We start from the raw sequence: 24,783 nt of genomic DNA, 5'->3' as shown, positions 1-24,783 counted from the left end.
TTGTCGCTGCAAAGAAAAAATTCCATATATATATCGCTATAAGAACAAAACGTTTCAACGCCAAACTTAACAAATTGTGGGTTACCTGTGGTGAATAGAGTTGAGAGAGACTGTTAATAAAACTAGGTCCTAGTCTCTTTTACTGACGCGGTCGTCCCCACGAAACCAAGATGGCGGAGAAAACTGAACGAGGTGATCAAAATATTCCTTAAAATTCCCTTAAATGTTTCAAATTAATTAACATTTCTACCTGTTTCCTAAATCTTCATGTCTTATTTTAAAGACAGGAGGCATCAAATTGATAAAAATTGCATTTTGAGGGTAAAAATTTTGGTTTATTTTTCAGTGATGAGGGTTACTGCACAAGAAATGGCGGACGCGAAGATCCCTTTGAATGGTCGCGATTACTGTGCACATCTATTGATTCCACTCTTAAAATGTCGTAAAGAGACCTACTACTTTCCTTGGAAATGCCATCACGAGAAGCACGCTTGGGATAAGTGTCAATATGATGAGTATGTGTTGATCGTAATTCCTGCACACAAAAAATATCGAAAAAAAAGACGTAAATTTGGGAGGGTACTTGGGTTTTTGCGTTAGAAACTAAAGAATGAGAAGACCTTTTAATTCATTCCTCCATTATCAAAGCCACTGGCCATTATTTTGAAGAAGGGTGGCTTTGTCCTAATGAGGGTGTCGCTGATTTCCATGTAGGGAGAAAATTGGGGCGTATAAATTTAAACAAGTGTAAGGAAAAATGTACTTCGTAAAAAGAATGGGTGACTGGAATTCAATTCATATCCTGCAATTTAACTCGGTAGATTCTAGTTGAATGCTGAAGTTTGGTTTTTCTCTGATATTCTTTAACCTGGAAAGACTATACTAAAATATTTACAATTGAAATGTAATGGAAAAAGTTATTCACTGCTGGCTAAAATAATTGATATAGAATACTTACCCATCTACACTACTGTGCTGATGTAACTGATGAAGCAACTGCAACATTTCCATTCCTAAGGGAGCTTTCCATCAAGTCAAACCAACCAGTCCAAGCAGCCAGCTTTTAAAACTGTACGTGTCAGTTCTCATTAGTTTTGAGACCTTGGCTAACCAGTTCTAAAGACTGACGCATACCATTTGATTACTGGCTGCTCTGACTGGTAGGTTAGGCCTGATGAAAAGTACCGTTCAGCATGTTGTACAATACGCTTGTAATGGTCATCTTATGTAACCACCATTGGATATATTTTACTATTACGATTGGTATCAGTTTGCACAAGATTGTCTGATCTGTGTCTCGTAACAGAGCTGAGCAATATGCAAGACTTTTCAGTGGCCAGACATGAAGGCCAGTCACATCATACTGATCATCATGTAACCAGTCAAGAGGACTGGTGCAACAGGCATTTGGCTGGACGAATGCCATTTTTGATCAGACGTAGTCCTATTATCTGGTCATTATTTCGAGCCGTTACGGTGTATAAGTGGTTGAAATCCATATTTCCAGGATTTTTGAACCATCACCTCTGATAATGTTATCAGCCTATAGCCTCCTTGCTTTGATTTCCTAGGAATTGTTCTGGGGGACAAAATGATAGGCTGTCTTTTCTTATTCAAAAAATAAATAATAAAAAAATAAAATAACCAGAACATTTCCTCTCAGGGCTCATTGAGTACTTACGTAAAATTGTTAAAAATAAGTTGTATAAGGCCTAGGGCAAACATCAAACTTTCCATGCACCGAACTTAATTACATCAAAGAATGCTGCCTCATTATCACCTGATATCCATTGTTTTTAATGAGTTCGGTGCATGGAAAGTTCCACGTTTGCCCTATTTTACATTAAAATTGAGATTATTTTTTTCGTTTCAGTTTAATGTACAGGACCCGAGAGAAAGAACGGCGCAAGCTCCAAGAAAAAGGCCATTTGTGATTACTAAACCAATTCCTTAGTTTTTTGTGTGATCAATATGATGGATATTATTAAGTTACAGAATAATGTCATTGTATTTTATATTTCTGTAAATAAACTGGTATTACAACTTGTATTGGTATTATTATTGTATTGATTTATATACTGCTGCCCAGGAAAGAGGAATACAGAGCATAAAGCAGGTTTTGGAGAAAAGCAAGAGGCCAAGTAATGTAAAGATGATTTTTAAGAAATGTTGAATTATTTAGAAGAGTATAAAGAGTCTGAGAAAGCAGTGGAAAAAATCAATGTACATATTGAGTAACAAGATTCTGTCAAATTGCTTTTGTTAAAAATTGTCCTCGAAATGGCCAGTAGCTAACAAATCTGTGGCCCTTATTCAATAATAAGTTGGAATTTAAAGTTGGATCTTGCTAACAAGCAACTCGACTCACATCATGGTGATAGTGACGATTCAACCCATGATCATAGCAGCAAGAGGCAACACATTTATAGCAGTTTTCGTATGACTGTGAAAAGCTTATGGCACAAGTAGAGTAGTAAAGACACGGCAAGGTACTAGCCCCAATACAATGACATTGCAAGATAATTTACTCTTCATCCAATCAAAAACCCAAAACATGCCGCAATCACGGCTCGGACACGGTCATGCCAACGTCACGGCACTGCCAGACCAATAATATTGCATGAGAAAAAATTAGCCAATTAAAATTCTAGAAAACATCACGGTTACTACACGGCACGCACACGGCACTGACCTTTTCACAGTCCTACAAAAACTGCTCTAACAGCACACACCACCACACTTTCCTAGAATCAAAATTCCTTCCAAACTCCCTACCCCCCATTTTAAACTCACAAGCTCCCCTCTAGTGCCCTCCTGTTGCCGTGTTGCATGAGGACACTAAAAATGGCTGAAGGGCAGACTTAGTATGTGCTTTAAACAATTGACTATTCAATGTCGCAGAATACATGTAGCAATAGGAAAGCGGGTAAATATATTTGGATATTAAAATTTAAAAGAGTGAAATGATACTGAAAAATAATTCTACAGCCAGTGGGCCTCGGCGATGCTTCATAGCTGCAGTATTAATGGCTGGGACAAGAGCACTGTCTAAGTCTGCCATTAGATTGGCTGGTAAAGGTTCTTCATTTGCACCAATGCTGTACTCGACCTAAAAAATATTGAATCAAATATAAAACTTGAAATAAATGCATTGATATATTTTCCCAACATTAAATTTTTTTGGATTTCCAAGGGTTGAGTAGGTTAAATTATAGTCCTAGAATATGTCAAAGGAGGGATGTGGAATTTCCAAGAGGTAGGGAAGGTTTGAGGAGTGCATATCGTGTAGTTACCTAGATATTGGCTGGCTGGATATTTAATATTTTTCAAAAAAATTAAGCTTTTGAAAGGGTATAGGTATATTTCATGTACAGCAAAAATATTTCCCATCTCTAAAATTTAACTTACGCTTCTATATTCCTTATTTTTGAGGGTTTTTTAATTTTGGAAAATAAGGAACCGTACATAGGTGGAATGGACTGGACTTTGGTTAATTGGATCGTCGGATCGCAAAAAAAATGTTTGTCGAATTTGTAACTTTTGAAGGGGTATGGATAATCTTCATCTATAGCAAAAGCATGTCCCAACTCTGAAATTTGATTTTTGGTTCTGAATCCATGATTTTTGAGACTTTTTTGATTTTGGAAAATAAGGAACCGTACATGGCTGGAATGGAATGGACGTCGGTTAATTGGATCGTACGGATCGTAAACGTTTTTTTACGCCGAATTTTCAGCTTTCATTCGATAATTTTTATTCTAATATTCGTTACTAGTACTTTTATGCTGAAATTGTGCAAAAAAAAAAAAAAAAAAGATTTAAAAAAAATATATCATATCAGATCCTGGAATGCAAAAAAATCCCCACTCTTTTTACCCACCCATCCCTCCCATAAATTAGGAATGGTCCCTTATTTATCAAGCACTTAACAGATACTGTAGGCATTTCAGGTCTTCCATCTATTTCTCCCATAAATAATGAATGGTCAAGTACTTACAGAGTCTGAATCAATGTTTACTCTCAGTGACAGTTGTTTCAGGTCCAGTTGAAAAAGCCCAACCAGATGTGGTCTCAAGGCCTCGCAACATGCACGTGCCAGCTCTGCCGTAAGGTGGCTCAGTCCTCTAGATGACAACCCTCTGGAGCTTCTTTCACCATTTCGTTCCAGGAAGACATTTGTCCATCTTATTCTATAGATGTCGGGTTTAGTGAAGTCACAACTACTGTGCACTTGGATGCTGGGTAAGTTAGTTAGTGACCGTCCGTCTATTGGGCTAATGTACCTGTCAGATTTAGTAAACTATTAGTTTGTTGGGTTGTTTGTTCTTTAATACCTTTCTGTTTGTCTGTATCTTTCTACTTACTTACTTCCTTCCCTCAATCCACCCATCCATTCTATTATCTATCCATCCCATCTAATGTCACCTAATTATCCTATCCATAAATCCATCTAATAGTATGCAATCCGCCCACTTATCCTATCCATCCACCAGTCCAGGGGCGGATCCAGGATTTTTTCCAGGGAGGGTGCTGCGCACAAAGTTAACCCAGGGAGGGGTGCACCCCTTAGAATCAAAGGGAAAAAACAGTATTGATTATCTTCGAAGTAGGGGCACAAAGTGGAATCAGGGAGGGGTGTGCACCCCCTGCACCCCTCCCCTGGATCCGCCCCTGCAGTCCATCGTATTTCATCCCTGCATTACATCTATCCATCCATCCATCTATGCTATCCACCCAACCATGCATCCTACCCAGACATCCATATGTATAATTTAGCTGGTTTACACAGAACAACAAGATTGTCCTAGAAAGATAAACCAACCAGATAAAACGTTTTACTCACGCTTGTTGATTGGCATCTCTGGTGGCCCATTCTACAGTCACCTGGTTAACAGTACCCTCAGCTGTATTACTGCCTGTCTGGATTACATAATCTTGCATTTCACGCAGTGCTCTCCGTAACTCTAATATAGCATCTGGTAACATCTGAATCATTAAACCATCTGCAAAGGAAGAATTTAATAATTTTAAATGTTAATTCTCAATTTTCAAGGGGTAGGGAGGGTCTGAGGAGAGTATATTGTGTAGTACCAGAAAATATCCATACCTCCCCAATGGAGGGGATTGGAATTTCCAAGGGGTGGGGAGGGTCTGAGGAGGGTATATTGTGCAGTACCAGAAAATATCCATACCTCCCCAATGGAGGGGATTGGAATTTCCAAGGGGTGGGGAGGGTCTGAGGAGGGTATATTGTGCAGTACCAGAAAATATCCATACCTCCCCAATGGAGGGGATTGGAATTTCCAAGGGGTGGGGAGGGTCTTAGGAGGGTATTGTTCTTCCTGTCATCGTAGAAAGTATAAGTCATTTACCTTCAATAATACTGACTTTAGCATCATTAGGATTGCTTGTCTTGAGTGACCCAGTGAATACTATAAAGCTTGCTCCAGTAACTTAAAACACAGAAATGACAAACAGCCCAAGAGTTAGTCTTAATATTATCACAAAGGAAGGAAAGAAGGAAGGAGGGAAGGAGGGAAGGAGGGAAGAATGGATGGACGGATGGACAGATGAATGGACGGATGGATGGATGGATGGGCGACTAGATGGTTGGATGGATGGGAGCAAGGAAGGGAGGAAGGAAGGAAGGAAGGATGGAAGGAAGGAAGGAAGGACTAAGATACCTTTTCTAGTCTTATTCTGTATATTTATTGCTTGCGTCTTGTAGGTTTCTCCCTCTTGGATGCACACCAAGTGCGAATCTGCCTCGCTGCTGAAGTTGGCACCAAATGCAAACATGTGTTCTTCTGCTGCATTTAGGACTTTAACAATCTGGAAAGGAAAAGATTATGCCATTCATCATAGAACTAGGCTATAAAGTCCACTCTCCACTCACTGCTGAAAGCACTCAGGCCACATAGCAGAACAAGTTAAAAACTCTGAACTACAGTATTTGTTTTTTGCTTGCATCAAGAACAGAATAGAGCTCATGGGATAAAGCAGTCCTCGGCAAGGTGGTGTACTGGAGTAAAGAAACCATGAAAAGTTTATTGAAATTGACTATATAGTCGTGATGTACCTCATCATATCTATCCTGCGGCAGGCGCACTTTAGTTTTCGTATCTTCCATGTGAATGATCAAACCAGTGATCCTTGGGATGCTGTATTGAAAGTTCTTAAAGTCCTGCAATTATATATATATAAATAAGAATACTATTAAACACACCCTGTGCTCAATTGTTTACTACGAAGTGATTGAGAAAAAAGTCACAACAGGTGACTCTACTCATCAATAGACTTCTGTCAAAAATCTGTAGAGCAGGTTCACATGTACCTCTACATACTCCAATGTTTATTCTATTTGGATTTGACTAAAACTTTGGCCTCAAGGGCTATTGACTAGTAGCCTATTCAGGCTCGAGGACTAATTGCTAATACTCCATTGTTTATCACCTATCACCTATCATCTGTCTCCTTCAGCTCCGATATAAAATTTTTGAAATAGATGCACAGTCAATCATTTATAAACCTATGCCTACCGTGAGTAGGTTCATTATCGTGTGTCCAATGTCGCCATACACGGACGGCCTGTTACGCACACTCCATAAAGGACAAGGATAATCTGATGGCATAAATAATGATTCATGTTTAGAAAAGTTGAAGAACCCAGGGTACATATCATTTAATAGACAGGTCTCACATCTGAATTCTGTTCCCAGTCGTAACATGAGCCGTAGAGGAAAGAGCTGAGCCCATGGTGCTTCTTGCCGCTGGATAAGAATACCGACCACGTAGGGGACTGACGGCAGAGGGAGATTCTCAAGACACTACAAGGTATACAAAAATAAATGATTTCTGAGTGGAGTTATTCACTGACACTGACACTGACACTGACACTGACACTGACACTGACACTGACACTGACACTGACACTGACACTGACACTGACAGAGACTAGAGTGGTTTTTAAATGAGTGGCAAACAATATTTGATGGCAAATCCGTAGCCACACTGTATCTAACTGTAACCATAACTACCTGTTGTGATTGAGTGAATTATTGGAAGACAATACTCCATTTTACAGTTCCATTCAGTGACCATGAAAAATAGTTCCTAGCCGAGGCTGGAGTTACCGCGCATGATAAACTGTAGTTTTGCTATGCATGGAAACTCCAGCCTCAGCTAGAAACTATTATTTGTGGTCACTGAATGGAACTCTAAAATGGAGTATTGGAAGTCGTTTCATTACTATGGTCAGTACTTTATAATTTCCCCTCATTATGAAAACAGCTGTAACCATGGCAATGAGTTTCATTCTAGTACTGGTTAAATTATAGTCCATTGAACTTGGTGTAGTGGAGGAGAGAGGTTGGTACACATGAAAGCTATACATTAAAGTGAGTTACAGCAAGTCTCTCTACCATCTTCATTGCCCTTGCATTACACAGGCTACCACCTAATGCTAAACTAAAAGACTGTGTTTAGCAAAATCTAATGACCTTTACAGTTACCTGAAATGTGGGCTTGATGTACAGAAATCCAGCATTGTCAGAGCTACCGAGGAAGGGTTGACCAAATATAGTAAAACCAAGATCAGATACCACATGGCCTAAAGATCAAGTTAATAAATAATAATAGTTTAATAAACAAGAAGAGACTTGCATTTGCCTTAAGAATCAAGGGCAACGTAATGGTACTGCATTCATGCCTTTTACCTCAGGTCTCAGGTTTGATTCCTGCACTCAGCATCATGTGAGTAGAGTTTGTTAGATCTCTCTTTTCATTCAAGGGTTTTGCTATGGATTCACCCTCGTAAAACCTCATGAGCTAAATTTCTAATTTGACTTGTGAGTTAGCCATGCCCTGACTTAGATCAGCCCAGAGGTTGTTTCAGGGTTTGATCTGTGAGTTAGCCATGCCCTGACTTAGATAAGCTCAGAGGTTGTTTCAGGGTTTGATCTGTGAGTTAGCCATGCCCTGACTTAGATCAGCCCAGAGGTTGTTTCAGGGTTTGATCTGTGAGTTAGCCATGCCCTGACTTAGATCAGCCCAGAGGTTGTTTCAAGGTTTGATCTGTGAGTTAGCCGTGCCCTGACTTAGATCAGCCCAGAGGTTGTTTCAGGGTTTGATCTGTGAGTTAGCCATGCCCTGACTTAGATCAGCCAAGAGGTTGTTTCAGGGTTTGATAAAATTTCTGATTTTTGATAAAGGTTCTGAATGAACTATGCCTACACAGTCTTGAATGGGTTAATTAAGAAGTTAGTAAGTAAGAATACCTTGTTTAGCATAGCTGAAAGCCGTGTTGAAGTGAGAAAGGACATCTTTGGGTACAGTGTTCTCATTATGTTGGCATTCTAAAAGGATGACCTTAAACACGAAACAAACAATCAGAATAAAGATTAAAATCAAGTTCTGGAAATGATAGCACTCTGCTGCCATATCTTGAGCATAGAGATTCCCAATTCAGACCACGTGTCATTCCCTAGAGTATTATTTCTTTGTTTAAAGTTGGTTGTGCTTGAGAAGACACATGAATATAGATACGACTCAAACAAATCTTATTCTCAAGAAAATAATACTTGGTCTAGAAATGAGAAAACATTACACCCAAAGTAAAGAGATTCATTTTTTTTAAAATTGAGAATATGTGGACCGCGTAGTACTTATGAAATACATGAAGATATAGAAATATAGATAAGTTATAGTGCTTGGGAACGAGGTTATTCCGGGCGAAAGACCCTTGGAAATAAATTCGGAAAAATTAATTTCCGACCTCGCTAGGAATCTAACCCACAACCTTCGGAATTGTACTACCGATGCTCTACCAGCTGAGCTAGAGGTCAGACTGAGAGCAGGCCAGGGTGAAATACATGTTTGGTTGCGGTAATTTTGATGCAAAGATGAGAATATGTGGACCGCGTTTCTACTTATGAAATACATGAAGATGAGGTTGTTCCCAAGCACTATAACTTATCTATATTTCTATATCTTCATGTATTTATTTTAAAATTCACAATGACATCATTTGTTTGCTTTTGAGAGAGTTGAGCTACTTTAATTTAGTTTTGTACCATTTCTTCCTGGCTGGCTGCTCCCATTCCATCGGTGACAAAGCACCAACACTTCTTCTTCACACAGCAGCGCACTGTTGGAATGGAATAAAAATGACCATTAAGCTTCTGAACAAGTACATAGGAACTCAATTTAGTCTATTTTACCTTGGGTTTAATATTTTCCCATTTCAGACCATGTCATTCCCTAGAGTACATCATTTTATTTTGGCAGTTGTACATGACAAGACACATGAAATAGTTACAAGTCAAACAAAGAATCTAATTTTGAAGAGAATAACGTGGTCTGAAATGGGAAAATGTTGTGCCGCAGCTAAAAGGGTGTACTACAGATACTGATTATCAATAGAGCAGACACATATTATGTCATAGCCACCATCTTGGTTGAGGATAATAAAGCATTCATCATTAGTTTCTCTTGTTAGATAAACCAAGATGGCGGCTGTTTTATTGTTATTCATATCTCAAGGGATTTTGAGTCACATGGTTGCACACACTCTATTAAAGCAAAAATATGCTTACATTTGACAATTTTTACTTTGACAATGAGATTCTTGTTCAGCAAAAAGATGACTGTCTCTCCCTTTCCTAAGGATGGAAAAGAATTATTTGATTAATATAATAAATAGAGGATATTACATGGGCGCGCGGAGATACGAATTTTATCTTCAAGTGTTGAAAATTTTCAACACGAGAAGATAAAATTCGTATCTCCAAGCGCCCATGTAATATTCTGTTTATTATATAATTATCAATGAAGTATGTTTTGGCTTTTTCAGGCAATTCTTTCCGTGTATTTTTGAATAGCCATCACAATGGTGTTATTTTCACACGTGAAAATAACATGTTATTTTCACGTGTAAGGATATCAATTTTTCGAAATAGAGAAAAATAGATATTTCATTGGTAATTATATAATAAAAGATTTTATAAAATAAATTAAATAGTACGCACGCTGTGATTGGTTGATAGCCATGTTTGCATGAGGATATGTAAACACAGTTGTGACGTCACAACTTTCGTGTTTTCCCGGTACAAATTCAAAAATTTAAAATTTACAGTTTCTTTCGAGGAAAAAAACGCCCTCAAAAATGCATTTTGAAGACGAAGTTCCAAATTTTGACTTGTGTCAGGGCCACAGGCATAACCCTATGGTCTCATGCAGGTCTTTCTGATCGTAATATCATGACAATCTCTCGTTGGTCACCGCAAAGAGAATTCCCTCAGGAGCTACAACACACGTCCTGCGTCAGGACAGCTGCGGTTGTTCAGCGACGTGCTTTCTCATGATTTAAATGCACCGCCCGATAAAGAATACAAGTATTTCAAGGAAACAGTCAGCAGCTTCAAACTTTTTCCAGCGATAGCTCTTCAGCTCCACAAAATATCTTCTCGAGGCAAGACGAAACAATCAACTTCGCTGCCATGTTTTCTCGCTGTCAAATTGAGCAAAACGACGTTTCTTTCAACCGGGAATTCCATTCACAGTGACACTTGTTATCCACTTTTGATCACTTTCATAAAGATAATCAATTCTGAAATCTTTTACTAAGATTTCTATTCAATCTTTGGACATTTCTTTGTATTTGTTTTAAAGGTTTAGAATGATAAATGTTTGAAATAGCTAGCGATTCTTTCTCGCTTCACATTTGCCTCCTTGTCGTTTATTACACGAAATTTGATTGGCTAACGATCGAAGTTTGTAATGTATGAAGAATTTGTATTTTGATATGAGAATCAAATTCAAATAAAGATTTATTTTCTTGCAAGTGGTAATGTTTTCCCTTAGTATTTATTTTATAAAAGCAATAGAAAACTTTTTTCTCTGTGTTTACATAGCCTGATAGCAACACTCGGGGGGTTGGGAGAATTCTCGACAGTTGTGCAAACCCTCGACTACGTCTCGGGTTTGCATAACTGTCTCGAATTCTCCCAACCTCCCCTCGTGTTGCTATCAGGCTATGTAAACACGGAAAAAGTTTTCTATTGCTTAAATATTACATTTATCCCTCCCTTCTATTCTACCTCTTTTCATACCTATCTTTCCCTTCATTTACTCTCATTCATTCATTCATCCATCTATCCATTTATATATTCATTCATTCATTCATCCATCCTTCTATTCATCCATCCATCCATCCATCCATCCACCCACTAATATATATTTATTCATTCATCCATACATCAATCCATCCATCGACCCACCCACCTGTCCATCTGCTCGTCTGTCCGTCTGTCATCCACCCATCCATCCATCCATCCCATCCATTCATTCGATCCACTCATCCATCCACCCAGTCATCCATTCATCCATCCCTCCTTCCCTCCCTCCCTCCCTCCCTCCCTCCATACCTTTCAAGCGATACATGATCTCAGCTGGATCAGGGTGCTCCTTGATAGCAATAGCTGAAACAAAATATTTAAAAAACAATAACAGACTATTAACATCAGATACTCCATAACTCAGATATATTTTCTCACCCCCTAACCACCCCTGAATCCTTGGATCTGCCCCTACAGAATGTTATCGTCCACTTACTATTTTTGTGTAGATTCAAAACTGGAGGCAAAGCAGATGATTCTTGAGGGATCAACGCCCTCACATGCTCAACGTCAAGCCGAAAAGAAATATCACTGTCGTCAGATAATGTTGGAGATAGAGGTGCTGAGGACAAAGATGCTGATGAACCACCTTCATTGATGGGTAGAGTGTGTGGGTCAGATGGTAAGGATAGGGTGGAGACATCTGGAGAATGTGCGTCTGTGAAAAAAAACAAAAACGAAGATATTTAATAAAAGACGAAACCTCATTTTTCATACTTAATCAAGTTTTCTGATATTGTTACCAAGTGGTCTGCAAGAAATAGAAAGTCATTATGACCATATCAGGCATCCCAGCCACTTTTTAGACAAATTTGATAGGAAATATAGGCTGTGCAAGTTCTAAATATAGGAAAATATAGGATTTTTTCCCAAACATATATGCACTTTATAGGAGCTAAGATAGATAGCTTTTCGGTGGCGTAACCAGGGATCTTGCAGGGAGGGTGCACAGGCAATGATTTGCAGAACCAAAAAAAGAATAGAACCGAACAAAAAACAAAAAAAAGGGCCATTTTATTTCCTTCGTCAAATATGCTAAACAGTGTAAAATATAAATGTATCAATCAGCAGTCGTCCTATTTATAGGAAATATAGGAGGTTTTCTTTAAATATAGACTCTTTTTAGGATCCTATACAAATTATAGGAAATATAGGATATATAGGAGGTCTGGAATGCCTGCCATATCTATTAAGCTTTTAGCTGTTGCATCACAACATGGGATAATCACAACAGAACTAGACTCCAAACTTGGTGAAAGCCAAAAGATCGAATTGGAATTTAGAAGTCGATCTTTAAGGAGGGAGGAAAATGAACAGGAGAGAACCAACAAACAACTCTAGTCACCTTAAACACTGAGCCGTTGGACTTGAAACTGGGTCGCATTTGTGAGAGGTGACGCATTAGCCGGGCACACCACCCATGCTTCCCAAATCAATTCTCGATAATTCACATTTTGCATTCTATGCATACCACTGTTTTTTCAAAACCAAAAACTCATTTTCACAGGTTTTCAGCCAATTTTCAAAATTGATATCCAAGTAGCACATTACAGATGACTTTCGTGAATGATTTGCATACAATCAACTCTTGTTACGATGGACAGCCTTTGTATCATCATTTGGTGGCTATAATAGAGAGCCTCCGCAAAAGCAAAAGTTGATTATGATGTTTTCTTTGTTGTTATTTTTTTCCATTTATGCTATTATTTATCATTATATTTTTCGCTCCTGTCCATGATCGCAAGATGTCGGGGTGTCCACAGGGTAAGAGTTGACTGTACAATATTATTGCGCAATATTACCCAAATTATTTTCTGCGTCACCCTGATCTTCATGTTCTTCTTCCCCACCACTTCCTCCCAGTGCTTGATCCAGTTGCTCATCTTCATCAAGGTCTTCCTCCTCAGCTGGTGTAGGTGGAGGGACTTCGGCAGCATGTATGGACCCATTGTCATGATCAGGGCCTGGTGCTACCTCGCTGTTTTCATCTGATTTAGGGGTTGCTGGAGCACTTGTTTGGAGGTCTGTCAATAAAAGCATAGTTAGTAAAACACAAGTTTGCATGTTCAGTTTATTGGGGGCACCAGGCTGTGCCAAACAAGGTGCACTGAGGTATAGCTAGGGTAAAAACATCTTTTGTTCATCATGCTTTACATGGTGTTGTGAGATAGTGAACATGATGCATTGTGGTCTAGCTAGGGTACAAACATCTTCTGTTCATCATGCTTTACATGGTGTTGTGAGGCAGTAAACATGATGCATTGTGGTCTAGCTTGGGTACAAACATCCTTTGTTCACCATGCCTTACATGGTGTCGTGAGATAGTGAACATGATGCATTGTGGTCTAGCTTGGGTACAAACATCTTTTGTTCATCATGCTTTACATGGTTTTGTGAGATAGCGAACATGGTGCATTGTGGTCTAGCTTGGGTAAAAACATTTTTTGTTCACCATGCCTTACATGGTATTGTGAGATAGTAAACATGATGCATTGTGGTCTAGCTTGGGTACAAACATCTTTTGTTCATCATGCCTTATATGGTGTTGTTTGTACCTAAGCTAGACCAAATACATTCTGGTTATCAAACTCAGAAATGGCCTACAAGTTCAAGCTTTGGCTTGACCAACACTATGCAAAAGATGATTTGTGATACCAAACTTATTTGCAATATGGGTTTACATTGATAGTGTTGAAAGACATACAATCTATATCAGGGCTTAGAATAACAGCCAGGCATCTGTCAACGCCGCCCAGAATTGTAACTTTGCCGTCAAATTTTGCCTTGCCATCTATTTTCGCCAGTAACATTGAGCCAGAAATGAGGTATGACTGAGCTAAACCTACAGTAGTTTGGCATGTCATCATAACTTACCGCCGACTTACTAGCCATTATTTTAAGCCCTGCACATTGGCCTTCCTTATGGGCAATACAGAACAGCAGCTAATTATATAACAACCTCAATAACTTATAATTAATACTTGATGCTGTAAGTATTACTAGAGGAAGGTAAACATACTTTCTGATGACAATGTTTGATGATTTCCTCTAACAAGAATGTCGCAACACACTTGACAGACACGTGCATCTTTATTGCCCATGTATGGCAGAGGAAACTTCATGTTGCAACATGATGAACAGAGAACCTACAGAAAAAGGTTCAATGAGCAACTGGAAGATAAAATTATATAAATCCAGTTCCATGTAAACATAACATATTTTTTATACAATTAAAGAGACAGTGAAGATCCAACTTCCGTGTAAACGGTATGTACAGGCTGAATGTTTGGCCGGTTAAAAACTTGTTTGGACACGTAAAAGCAGGCTTAATTCCTTTGAATTCAACTGGGACAGACTGTCATTCTATTGATCATCAGTCCTGAACATACCTTTCCACATGCCCTGCAGTGATGTTTTCTCTTTATCACAGAGAACTTTAGCCCACAATTCATGCAATGGGTTGCCACATCATCAGGTACCCATATTGGGGGTACAAAACCCATCTCTGGGTCACCACTACTGATGTGAATTGCTGACATTTTGAAGTCCAAGTCTGTCTTTGATTGTTCTGATAAAACAGGACTGAGATTAGTAGATATGAAAAAGTGGACAGAGTGGATGGATGGATGGATGGATGGATGGGAGGATGGATGGATGGATGGATGGGAGGATGGATGGGTGGATGGATGGATGGATGAATGGGTGGGTGGATGGATCGATGGATGGGAGGATGGATGGATGGTTGGATGGATTGTTGAATGGGAGGATGGGTGGGTGGATGGATGGATGGATGGATGGGAGGATGGGTGGGTGGGTGGATGGTTGGATGAATGGGTGGGTGAATGGTTGGATGAATGGGTGGGTGGGTGGGTGGGTGGATGGATGGATGGATGGATGGGAGGATGGGTGGGTGGCTGGATTGATGGACGAAAGGAAGGAAGCATGGATGGGTGAAGGGAAAAGGAAAAAACAGAGAAAACTAAGAGGAGGTGAAAAGATGGATGGGAAGAAATGTCGAGACCAGAAACAGACAATACTTGATTTTCTTACCACCAGCATGAACACCAGTTGGTTCATTTCCCATGCCCACTGTGTCCTCATCCTGCGTCCCACATAAACTATCAGCAGAACCACTGTCAATAGGACTCATGCGATTAGCCACAGACTCTGTTTCCTGAGGTGTTAAATTCTCTAATAAATTTGGATCATTTTGTACAATCTCATCTGGTCTTCCCACTTGGGGCAACCCATTGTCAATGGCTACACTATCAGAAGGAATCACTGGATTGACTAATGACGTCTCTTCCTTTAAATCTAATAGCAAAGTGTCACCATCTTGTTGATTAGGCTGGCCGCCATGCACTAATTCTCCATCTCCTTCTTCGCTTTCTTCATTGTGAACATTGCCTTCTTTTTCCCAACTTTCAATGCATTTTTCTGAAGCACTTGCTTCGTTGTTTGTAGTATTGAAAAATAGATTCTCACCTGCAACTGTATTATCTGTACTCATGTCATTATCAGTACTACATGAAGCAATTTCAAAATTCTCCATGGAACTTTTACCTCTTACTTTTGCCTTGTCGCCGCTAGGGTGAGTATTATCAACATCATCTGAGGCGCTAATATTTTCTGACAAAAGAACACCTGTTAAATCATCAGCTTCCAAAACTTTGCCACTTGGAATTGTTTCTTTCGATCTATAAAAATTATCTTCAATATTAAGAGTCTTTTCTTCTGAAGGCTGAACATTATCACCTTCGCTATCACCACCAACAGGGTACTTACTACTCAATTGTTTTGAATCTTCAGTAGAATCAAAGTCTATTGAATCGGGCTCTAAAGCAGAGAATTTTTCTCCTTGCTCATTTGAGATATCATTTAATCTAGAATCACCAATTTCATCTGTCGCACAAGCCAGGTCCTGTGTTTTATCAACCAATATATCTTTAATTTCATTCAATTCTGTGCTTGAAGACGTTGAACCATCATAGCTACTAAATGAAGCAGTTTGGGACTTTGAACCTTGAACGCACATAGACTTTTCTTCGACTACAGAATTTAAAACAGAAAGAAAATCTGGCTCGTCTTCTAACTTCTTGTTTTGTTCTGTGATGGATTGACTTGAGAGAGTTGAAGTAGAAGAGCTTTGAATTCCTTCGCTCAAGTCATTAGTGTCAAGGCTAAAAGGCTTTGATTCTGATTCATGCGCAGAAGAAGTGCTTGATTTTTGGAGAGAGAAGTTATTTTCTGATGTTATTTTTTCAGCTGCAGCAATAACATCTGATGTGCTGCTAGTTTCACTTGCCATCTCGCTAACATTACTATCATCAGCTGTATTTTGGTCTAAATTACTATGAGTTACACCATTGTGATCCCCACCATTAACATCATCGTGATCATCAGGTCTGTCCTCATGATCATCATGATCATCATCATGAAGGTGAGTCCCAAAATCATAACCAGCAAGTTCTTGTGCAAGACTAGTACCACTTGATTTGTCGATATTATTCGAATGGTTTTCTAATATAGCATCTATAGGACCGTTAAATGAGTAGGTTCTGGGTTCATCAACGCTGGGAAATCTCATATGTGAATGAATACTGCCTTGGGGGGCGTCAAGAGAGTCATTTTGTTTAGTGTTGATGTTAGTTTTTTGAGGAGAACCATTTTTCATTTCTTGTTCTTCAAATTCATCCAAGACTTGATCCAAGTCAACTGGGACAAATGTGCCAGTCATCTTTGAAGTAAGAAAATATTCAATCATTAATATACTTTTCAAAATATATGTAGTCAAAGTAAAAGTTTGTTAAACATTTTGAAGGTTTTCAACAAGTGTCATCTAAAGAAATGCCAAGTTTGAGTATTGTCAAGTATTATGACATTAATATATACTTGTTATACCATAGTTTTGAGGTGGTGCAAACCATGGAATATCCCATGAGGCATATGGGTCTGCTTGCGTTCTCTAGGAAACATTTTGGAAAATGTCTCATGATGGGAGCCGGATGGGTTGCCGGAAAATCCTGCCTCATTCACATGCGCTGTAAGCATAGATTTTAACAAGATTTTTCAGTCTTTTTTACAACAAAAAATGAGTCATATGATAAAAAATGCTTATCAACTGAGTAAGGTTGGGCCAGATGGAATAAATAGCTCTTGATCATTTGTATGAACGTACATCACTAGACCTTGAACCAAATATTTTCCCATCCGACCCTCAGTAAGTTAGTATATAAAATACTGTAGGAATAGCAGGTACAACCTTAGAATACCCTACAAATCATGTGCACATATATTTAATGACCATGACTTCTATTGCTGTATGCGTGATCGTTCTGCAAAGAATTCGGACAATTGTATATCATTTGCAGGGCATTTTAAAATTCCTCTGAATAATAATATCAATAAGTTCCGAATTCTTATGTGTAATTACTATGATTAAAGTTAGAATTCCTGGAAAAAAAAAGAAAAAAAAAAAGAATTTGTAAAAAAAAACACCAAAAAATTACTCTAGGAGAAAGTACTAATATTCGAGGATAGACAAAATAACTTGGAGGCTCAAAAACTTTTGTTCTTGTACTGCATGCGCTAAAGATCAATTTATCTAATATTTCATTTTATATTCATATGTGTGTTAATAATTAAAGGGCTTAAAGTAAAATTGTCGTGACTTGTTCTGACATGCTCACGTTACATCGCAAATATTTAAGGAAATAAATAATAAAGTTTAAATAAGAATAATACTTGCATACTGACCTTTAATCCTTAATAATGCAAACGAATTCGATTCATTACTAACTCCTTCCTTCTAAACTTGACTTATTTTTTTAATTCAAACCGATTCAAACCTGTGAAATGCAACAAGGTATATCAACCACAACAAACTTTCGTCGACTCAATTTGTCACTAAAAAATTCCTTATTCGCTTAATATCGCGTTTTCTCGAGAGCTTGATGATTGATTTGTTCCTCAGTAGTGTAGTTTGTTGTTTCTTGGGGTTTTAAGAGAGTAAAATGAGGTCAATTTGAAGAAGATGGTTTGTCAATTGTTTTACGCAACTTCGTCGGCCATATTGGATATTATGCGCGCAAAGTCTCATGGTCTATGTAAGTTTGGCCCAAAAATAAAACATTTCGTCATTTTTCGTCATTTTTTTATTTCGTCATTTTGAAAGACATCTTATTCATGCGAGGCTTAGATTTACTGTCCATATTATCCAAAAGTGTTCGATGTAAGGAGACTCCAGTGCATGCGGGCTTAGCCTCGTATCCAGGAGTTGCTGTCGGAGTTGCCTTGTTTTGTTATTCTAATTCCTGGTTTTGATTACCGACCTCAGAAGTGATACGAAGCCCGCATACACTGGAGTTTTGAGAGTCTTCAATATTCGCGTACGGAGAAGTGATAAAATGAGCAGGCAAGGCTGGCTTTCTTTGAGCCGATCGGATTTAGTCTTTAAATTAATTCAGTATCAACTTAGGAATAATCGTGTCTGAATTTGTTGGTCCGACGAAAAATATATAAGTTATCTTAAAATTTGCTTAAAAAGGGGTATTTAAGCGATTTTTAATAACTTTTTAGAAATAAATAGTAATGTATGCCTAAGATAGGAAAACAAAGTAAGTGTAGGTGAATTCCTCGATAGTAAATTCGGGATGCCACGTAAATGTGGGCATAAAGAACACTAATTTATAATCCCATGAAGTATTAACCTGTACAGTCGACTCTCGTTACAGCGGACACCCTCGGGACCGTCACTTCACTTCTTTGCTTGCAATGCACGTCACTTCCGGTTCATTATGTATGCATATTTCCAGCTGACGGTCAAGCATTCAGGTGGCGTACAAGGCAATGTATGTGTTTACAAGTTGTTAAAAGAAAATTTTCGTAAAATATGCCCGATTCCTGCTCAGTTTATGGTTGTTCAAACCGATCTAATAAGCAGAAAGAAAAGAGGTTTTTTAGAATACCTAAAGAAGTTGTTCACAAGGGAGAACGGACAAGAGATTTATCAAAAAGACGTCGCTCCCGATGGCTCGCTAACCTATCTTTATCTTCGAAAGGAGTTGAATCTCCACACGCTCGTGTATGCAGCGATCACTTCGTAAAAGGTATTTAACAATTCTATTGATAGAGTTCGAAAGTCAGATGTTATTTCTTTGCTTTGAACGTGTTGGTTTGTTGTAAACACTGAAAATACGATGATGCTTGTAGAGTGTTTGTAGGTTCGTCGCATGTTATCGAAGTCTGTTTACTAAACAAATACATATCTTATCTAGGTTGTCCGAGCAATATAAAAGACGAAGACGACATAGATTGGGCCCCTACGTTGAAGCTTGGCCATCAGAAGATAAAACAAGCCACAGAGAGCTCTATAAAGCGCGGTGAGAGATCAACAAACAGAGATCTGAAACGACGCCATTCCGAAGCTGCTAGTGCCTTGCTTGACTTGCAGAAGCAAGCTCGACTGACTGAAGAAATCTCTTATGAACAAACCACAGATGATCCGGACTTATCAGCCCAAGGTAAAAATGTGTAACGTATTTATTATTTACTTCAAAGCTTTGTTATTGATGCCACGATTCCTTTTTTTTATTACAGACACACAGACAGAAACGACAGAAAGCCCGAATCGTCGCGATGCAGAATGCCAGACGGATTTCACCAGCGATCTTTAGTCTGCAATGGAAGAGGAGTTAAACTTAACACGCCAAAAGCTCTCCGACTTGCAGGCAAAAATATTAAATGCAAATCTAAGTAAAGAAAGCTTTGAGAACAATGATGAAAAGTGTAAATTTTACACTGGCCTACCAAAGTTCCTAGTACTGTTGCAGTTGTTTCGTTTGTGTGAATCCTGGATCACACAAACTGAAAGATCAGCATTAGGAAAGTTTGAGCAACTTATACTTGTTCTCATGAGACTCAAACTGAATCTACCTTTGCAGGACCTGGCCTACAGATTTGGAATTTCTAGTTCAACAGCCTCTAGACTTTTCAATAAAGTACTGAGCATTTTACATAGCAGATTACAGTTCCTGATTGAATGGCCATCGAGAGAGACTTTGTGGGCCACAATGCCAATGGATTTTAGAAAGTCATTTGGTAGCAGAGTTGCAGTTATTGTTGACTGCTTTGAAGTTTTTATAGAAAGACCATCAAATTTATTAGCTCGGGCCCAAACATGGTCAAACTATAAGCATCACAATACTGTGAAATTTTTAATTGGTATTGCTCCTCAAGGCCTAGTAACATTTATATCCAAGGCATGGGGAGGGAGGGTAAGTGATAAACAGATCACAGAAGAGAGTGGATTGCTGGAAAACCTACTTCCAGGAGATGTGATATTGGCTGACCGTGGGTTTAACATTGAAGATAGTGTTGGTGTTTATTGTGCAACCTTAAAAATTCCAGCCTTTACAAGAGGGAAAACACAGTTATCAGCATATGAAGTGGAGGAAACAAGAAAGATAGCCAATGTCAGAATACATGTTGAACGAGTAATTGGATTGGTGAGACGGAAGTACCAAATTCTACAGAGCCGTGCACTAGCAGTAGAGCATATGCACACCAAACCTGGGGAGTCACACTCTACGATTGATAAAATTGGAGCAGTTTGCTGTGCTCTGACTAACTTATCCGAATCTGTTGTACCTCTAGAGTAACATTAAAGAACAGTGTAGTGACTTGACATTGTACATAACATCAGTTATGTGAAATGTTGCAAATACCTAGTGTTTTCTACTGTCATGCTTATATATCCGAGACCTATACTACAGCAAATTAATGTTGCTATTCTGATATCAAATGAACAGTTGTATTGTTAAAAATAATCAATTTTAAAGCATGTTTATAATTTATACTTAAATAATATGGTAAACAAATTGTCAAAAAATTAATTATAGAATAAATAAATTATTCTGATCTACAGACTGTATTTGTATGCTTAAGGGTAGGAGGAAGTAATTCCTTAGTGTAATATTTCCCCAATACTTCAGGAAGAATGCATCTTCTAAAAAACAATTCAACTTTAGGTAAAATGCTGTTCCAGAATGCAATATCCGGCTCTATTCTCTCTATGAATATGTCGTTTTCATTCCATACGATAAAATCACAATATTCAGATTCCATGATGTGCAATTGAGTTTGAACTTGAAAATAATAAGTGTGGTTCCTGTCTAGTTGAATATGTCCTTGGTCATTTTTGATAAGGCAAAATCCTTTATCGCCTATGCAGCATTCGATGTTTTCTTTATCTTTCTGACAATAAGGGCACTGGAAGAACAAACATGGTCCAAAAAATATTATTGAATTAGCAAAACATGATTTTAATGTTTATATTGTACAGTACTTACCTTAATCTCACATGCTCCCATACCACAGCATTCACAAATTACAACCCCATCAGGCGAAGCACCCATATGTGGCCACTTGGGATTAATCCTCAAACCACTGTCACTTACTGAGAAGTTGTCATGTTGCTGAGACATCATACTTTCATACTTCTTTCTTGCTTGGGATTCATGTTTGCAACCATACCTGAAATGCAGATAAATTGTGTAGCTAGGTCACAATAAGTTTAAATAATATCATTATTAATAATATAGTATTTTGAAAATAATCCTTTTTAGAGCTTACATAAGCAGTCCCTATCATAGACTATGAATAATATTGATAATGATGATGCTGATCACAATTTATTATGACTTTAATGTCACATAGTGCCCAAATGATATACAGTACTAACCTAGTAGCATCACAAGTAAATCTGTGAGCTTCAGGATAACATATGCTTTTGATAAGGCTTTTAGATGGGCTGTCAGGATTTGTTCTCAGCACTGCTTTAAGTTTTGATGCTGTGATACGACCTGCTCTCTGAGTGAACCATATCTTTGATGTAGCTTGTTTCCTGGTTTCAGCTTCTACTGATTTTGCTTGTTGTTCAGTGACTGTAAGGTTTAATTTTTGACATTCCTCCATCAACTTGTCATATGTTAGCTCTTGAGAACTTTCGAGTGAACTGTAGGTCATAATGCACTTGGGAAATGCTGGTGTGGTTGATTTAGGGATGAAATCTTTGTAATAGGGCTGTCTTATCATCAAAGCTGAACTCTTGGCAAAGTTTTGGTTCAGTTCTTTAAAGAAATTGTCATATTCTTCAGATCCAGCAACAACACGTGGGCATGATGGGGAAGCTTTTATAACAGGTTCAGTTGATTTGCCGCAGACGGCCTGGTCCAACTTTTGCTTTTTGGACTTTGCTGAGGAGAAGTCAATATCACACACTGATGCAGCATTTATCTGAGGAACAATATTATAAGTTTATTAATTCACATGACATTTTTTGCACTGATCAGTAAATTATCAACAAAACCTCTTTCATGCAGTTTGAAATAATAGCATGTTATTATTGTTTACACAGATGAGCAAGCTACTAACAGCAACTTGTATATATCAATCCTGTTAAATACAATGTTTTTAAAATAACATTATATTTTCATAGTCAAAAACTTACATTATATTACAATCGAAATGATAAAATACCTTTTTAACATGTCCTGGCATCAACCATTTACTCTTTTCCATTGTGCAAGTGGAAGACTCACGCATACGAACTGCAGTTTCAATGTAGTAAAGAATAGCTCCCACATGTGAACATGACTCTGCCAGCCTATAGATAGATATGTAAAACTTAGAAATTAAGACGTAAAATATCAATGCATAGAAGTCTTTTCTCTTGATATGTCTATCTTTTACATTGAAATCAAATGCTTTACCCTGCCATGCAGTTGCAATGAGCTGTAATGACTTCGCCATCTTCTTTGAGGATGACCCAAGTCTTCAACGGAGTTTTAGTTGATCTCTGAGAATGGTTGACCTGCAAAGACAGGGAAATAATGATTTTGCTGTAGCTAGAGGTTTAACAATTTGTTTATCTACATATGGAAGACATTACTTATCATTATAGGCACAGAAAACGCCACACACACAGATGTAAAAACGACTGTCTCAGCTTATATTCTTGTATACGTACCCTTGCAAAAATAAGGCGATTATTGTCTTTGAGCATCTTAACACCAACATCATTAACCCATCCACACACGAAGAAGTTATAAGCTTCAAGGCTTTTGAAGGCTTTCATCTGAGATTTGGTATAAAACGATGTTTGGACTACAAGATAGTTAGAAATGTCCGGGAACTGAAGGTCAGGAAAGGCGGCGAAATCCTTAGAAAAGTCCTTTGTTTTCATAGAATATGGATCAATTCCATCACAGATAGATATTTTGTTGATATATCTTGACTTGGATATGCAGTCAAGATTACTAGCGTACTCTGAAAGAGCGTTTTTTGGGACAGATTGATCGTTCACTTTACCCGCGCGAGCCGCCATCTTTGTTTACTTGACCGTCACTAGTAGTATAGGGGATGGGGGTTCCAGCGCAACGACCACCGGAGGATTACCCGTCTAAAGTACCCCCCTCGATTCGTACCGCGATTACCCGCATCCCGTGTTTATGTAAAATATGTTAGTCTATATATGGAGTGCGAAGATTGTAAGAGAACTTTTAAGAAAGAAGTGGACTTGAAGAAGCATTTGAAGATGAAGACGAAATGTATGAGCAGCTATGATTGTGGATGTGGTAAGAAGTTTGAGACTAAGGTTAAATTGTTTTGGCATTGTCAGGATTGTGAGTATGACTACGACGATCTGAAAAGGGTCTGGAATTAGGTATAAGATATTTCCTATTATATAGATGGAATCCCAAAGCAATTTCGAAACGGTGTCAATACCCAGTAACGGTGAGATTGACGTTAGACAGTTTTGGCGTCAGTCAGAAAGGAAGGTTAAAAGGACTCTCCGAAAAGGTATAGAAGAATTAGGAGCCCTGAAAGCGAGTATAATGGTAGAAGTAAGTTTATCAAAAGATGAGGTAACGACGACAGCAATGCTGCGATCAAAGTCACTGGTGATATTAGAGTCCACGAATCTGGATAGGTCACTCAGCGAAGCCTTAGAAGCAATAATGGAGTCGCTGTCTAACTACACGAAAGAGGGATCAGGTTGGACAGTGGAGGAGGTAGAAGGTATGGAGGTTAGCATGGCAAGGTACGTGCCAATACGAGGAGGAAGTTACGTGCCCCTACCAACGTGGGTAGAAAGGAAGAAAGCCATAGTCAACGTAAAAAATGATGACAACAGATGCTTTATGTGGGCAATACGATCCGCACTGTATCCAGTAGATAAGGATCCGTGTAGACCAAGTAAGTACCCAACAGACGATTTGGAGTGGGACGGTGTGGAGTTCCCAATGCAGCTGATAGACATACCGATATTTGAGCAGGAAAATGACCTAGCCATTAACGTTTACGAAGTCAGAGACCAAACGATAGTGCCACTAGTGTTGTCAAAGAGTAAAAGAGAACGAATACATCTCTTCTACCACGGCGGGCATTATTCGTGGGTCAAACATGTTAGCAGACTATTTTACAGACACACCAAACACAAAGGCAAGAAATACTTCTGCGATTGCTGCTTATTATCCTTTACCAGCGTTAAAGCTCTAAAGGATCACGACGAAATATGTCGCGGAGTCGAAGAAGTGGCGCAACGGAT

General features: G+C 38.5%; 4 protein-coding genes across 4 annotated transcripts; 2 read left to right on the top strand and 2 right to left on the bottom strand.

The window, feature by feature from the left end:
- The first annotated feature begins 129 nt into the window (after positions 1-129).
- On the top strand, positions 130-2,047 carry LOC116291899 (NADH dehydrogenase [ubiquinone] 1 beta subcomplex subunit 7). Its single transcript, XM_031699129.1, has 3 exons — positions 130-192; positions 347-515; positions 1,874-2,047. Exons 1-3 carry the CDS (start codon positions 171-173, stop codon positions 1,932-1,934), a joined length of 252 nt encoding a protein of 83 aa, XP_031554989.1. The 5' UTR covers positions 130-170; the 3' UTR covers positions 1,935-2,047.
- Positions 1,980-18,244, bottom strand: LOC116291897 (zinc finger FYVE domain-containing protein 9). Its single transcript, XM_031699127.2, has 19 exons — positions 17,931-18,244; positions 15,225-16,911; positions 14,564-14,742; positions 14,194-14,320; positions 12,977-13,198; positions 11,611-11,832; positions 11,424-11,477; positions 9,594-9,659; positions 9,072-9,145; positions 8,277-8,367; positions 7,512-7,609; positions 6,701-6,827; positions 6,540-6,622; positions 6,080-6,184; positions 5,685-5,832; positions 5,373-5,453; positions 4,844-5,003; positions 3,998-4,283; positions 1,980-3,109 (listed from the first exon to the last, which is right to left on the bottom strand). Exons 2-19 carry the CDS (start codon positions 16,909-16,911, stop codon positions 2,951-2,953), a joined length of 3,969 nt encoding a protein of 1,322 aa, XP_031554987.2. The 5' UTR covers positions 17,931-18,244; the 3' UTR covers positions 1,980-2,950.
- A 717-nt stretch (positions 18,245-18,961) lies between these two features.
- Positions 18,962-20,833, top strand: LOC116291916 (uncharacterized). The gene is made up of 3 exons (XM_089030623.1): positions 18,962-19,282; positions 19,451-19,704; positions 19,850-20,833. The coding sequence occupies exons 1-3, from the start codon at positions 19,066-19,068 to the stop codon at positions 20,831-20,833; spliced, it is 1,455 nt and encodes a 484-aa protein (XP_088886749.1). The 5' UTR covers positions 18,962-19,065.
- LOC116291915 (uncharacterized) lies at positions 20,531-23,591 on the bottom strand. Its single transcript, XM_031699150.2, has 6 exons — positions 23,203-23,591; positions 22,946-23,046; positions 22,713-22,839; positions 21,916-22,469; positions 21,524-21,707; positions 20,531-21,443 (listed from the first exon to the last, which is right to left on the bottom strand). Exons 1-6 carry the CDS (start codon positions 23,557-23,559, stop codon positions 21,084-21,086), a joined length of 1,683 nt encoding a protein of 560 aa, XP_031555010.2. The 5' UTR covers positions 23,560-23,591; the 3' UTR covers positions 20,531-21,083.
- Between the last annotated feature and the right edge of the window lie 1,192 nt (positions 23,592-24,783).

This window comes from Actinia tenebrosa, unplaced genomic scaffold (assembly GCF_029948245.1).
Source record: "Actinia tenebrosa isolate PJP-AT-01 unplaced genomic scaffold, QUT_ActTen_1.0 PGA_scaffold15__27_contigs__length_11533743, whole genome shotgun sequence".
NCBI classification, from domain to species: domain Eukaryota; kingdom Metazoa; phylum Cnidaria; class Anthozoa; order Actiniaria; family Actiniidae; genus Actinia; species Actinia tenebrosa.
Note: the sequence above shows the minus strand (reverse complement) of the source record. Positions and strands in the feature narration are given on the sequence as shown.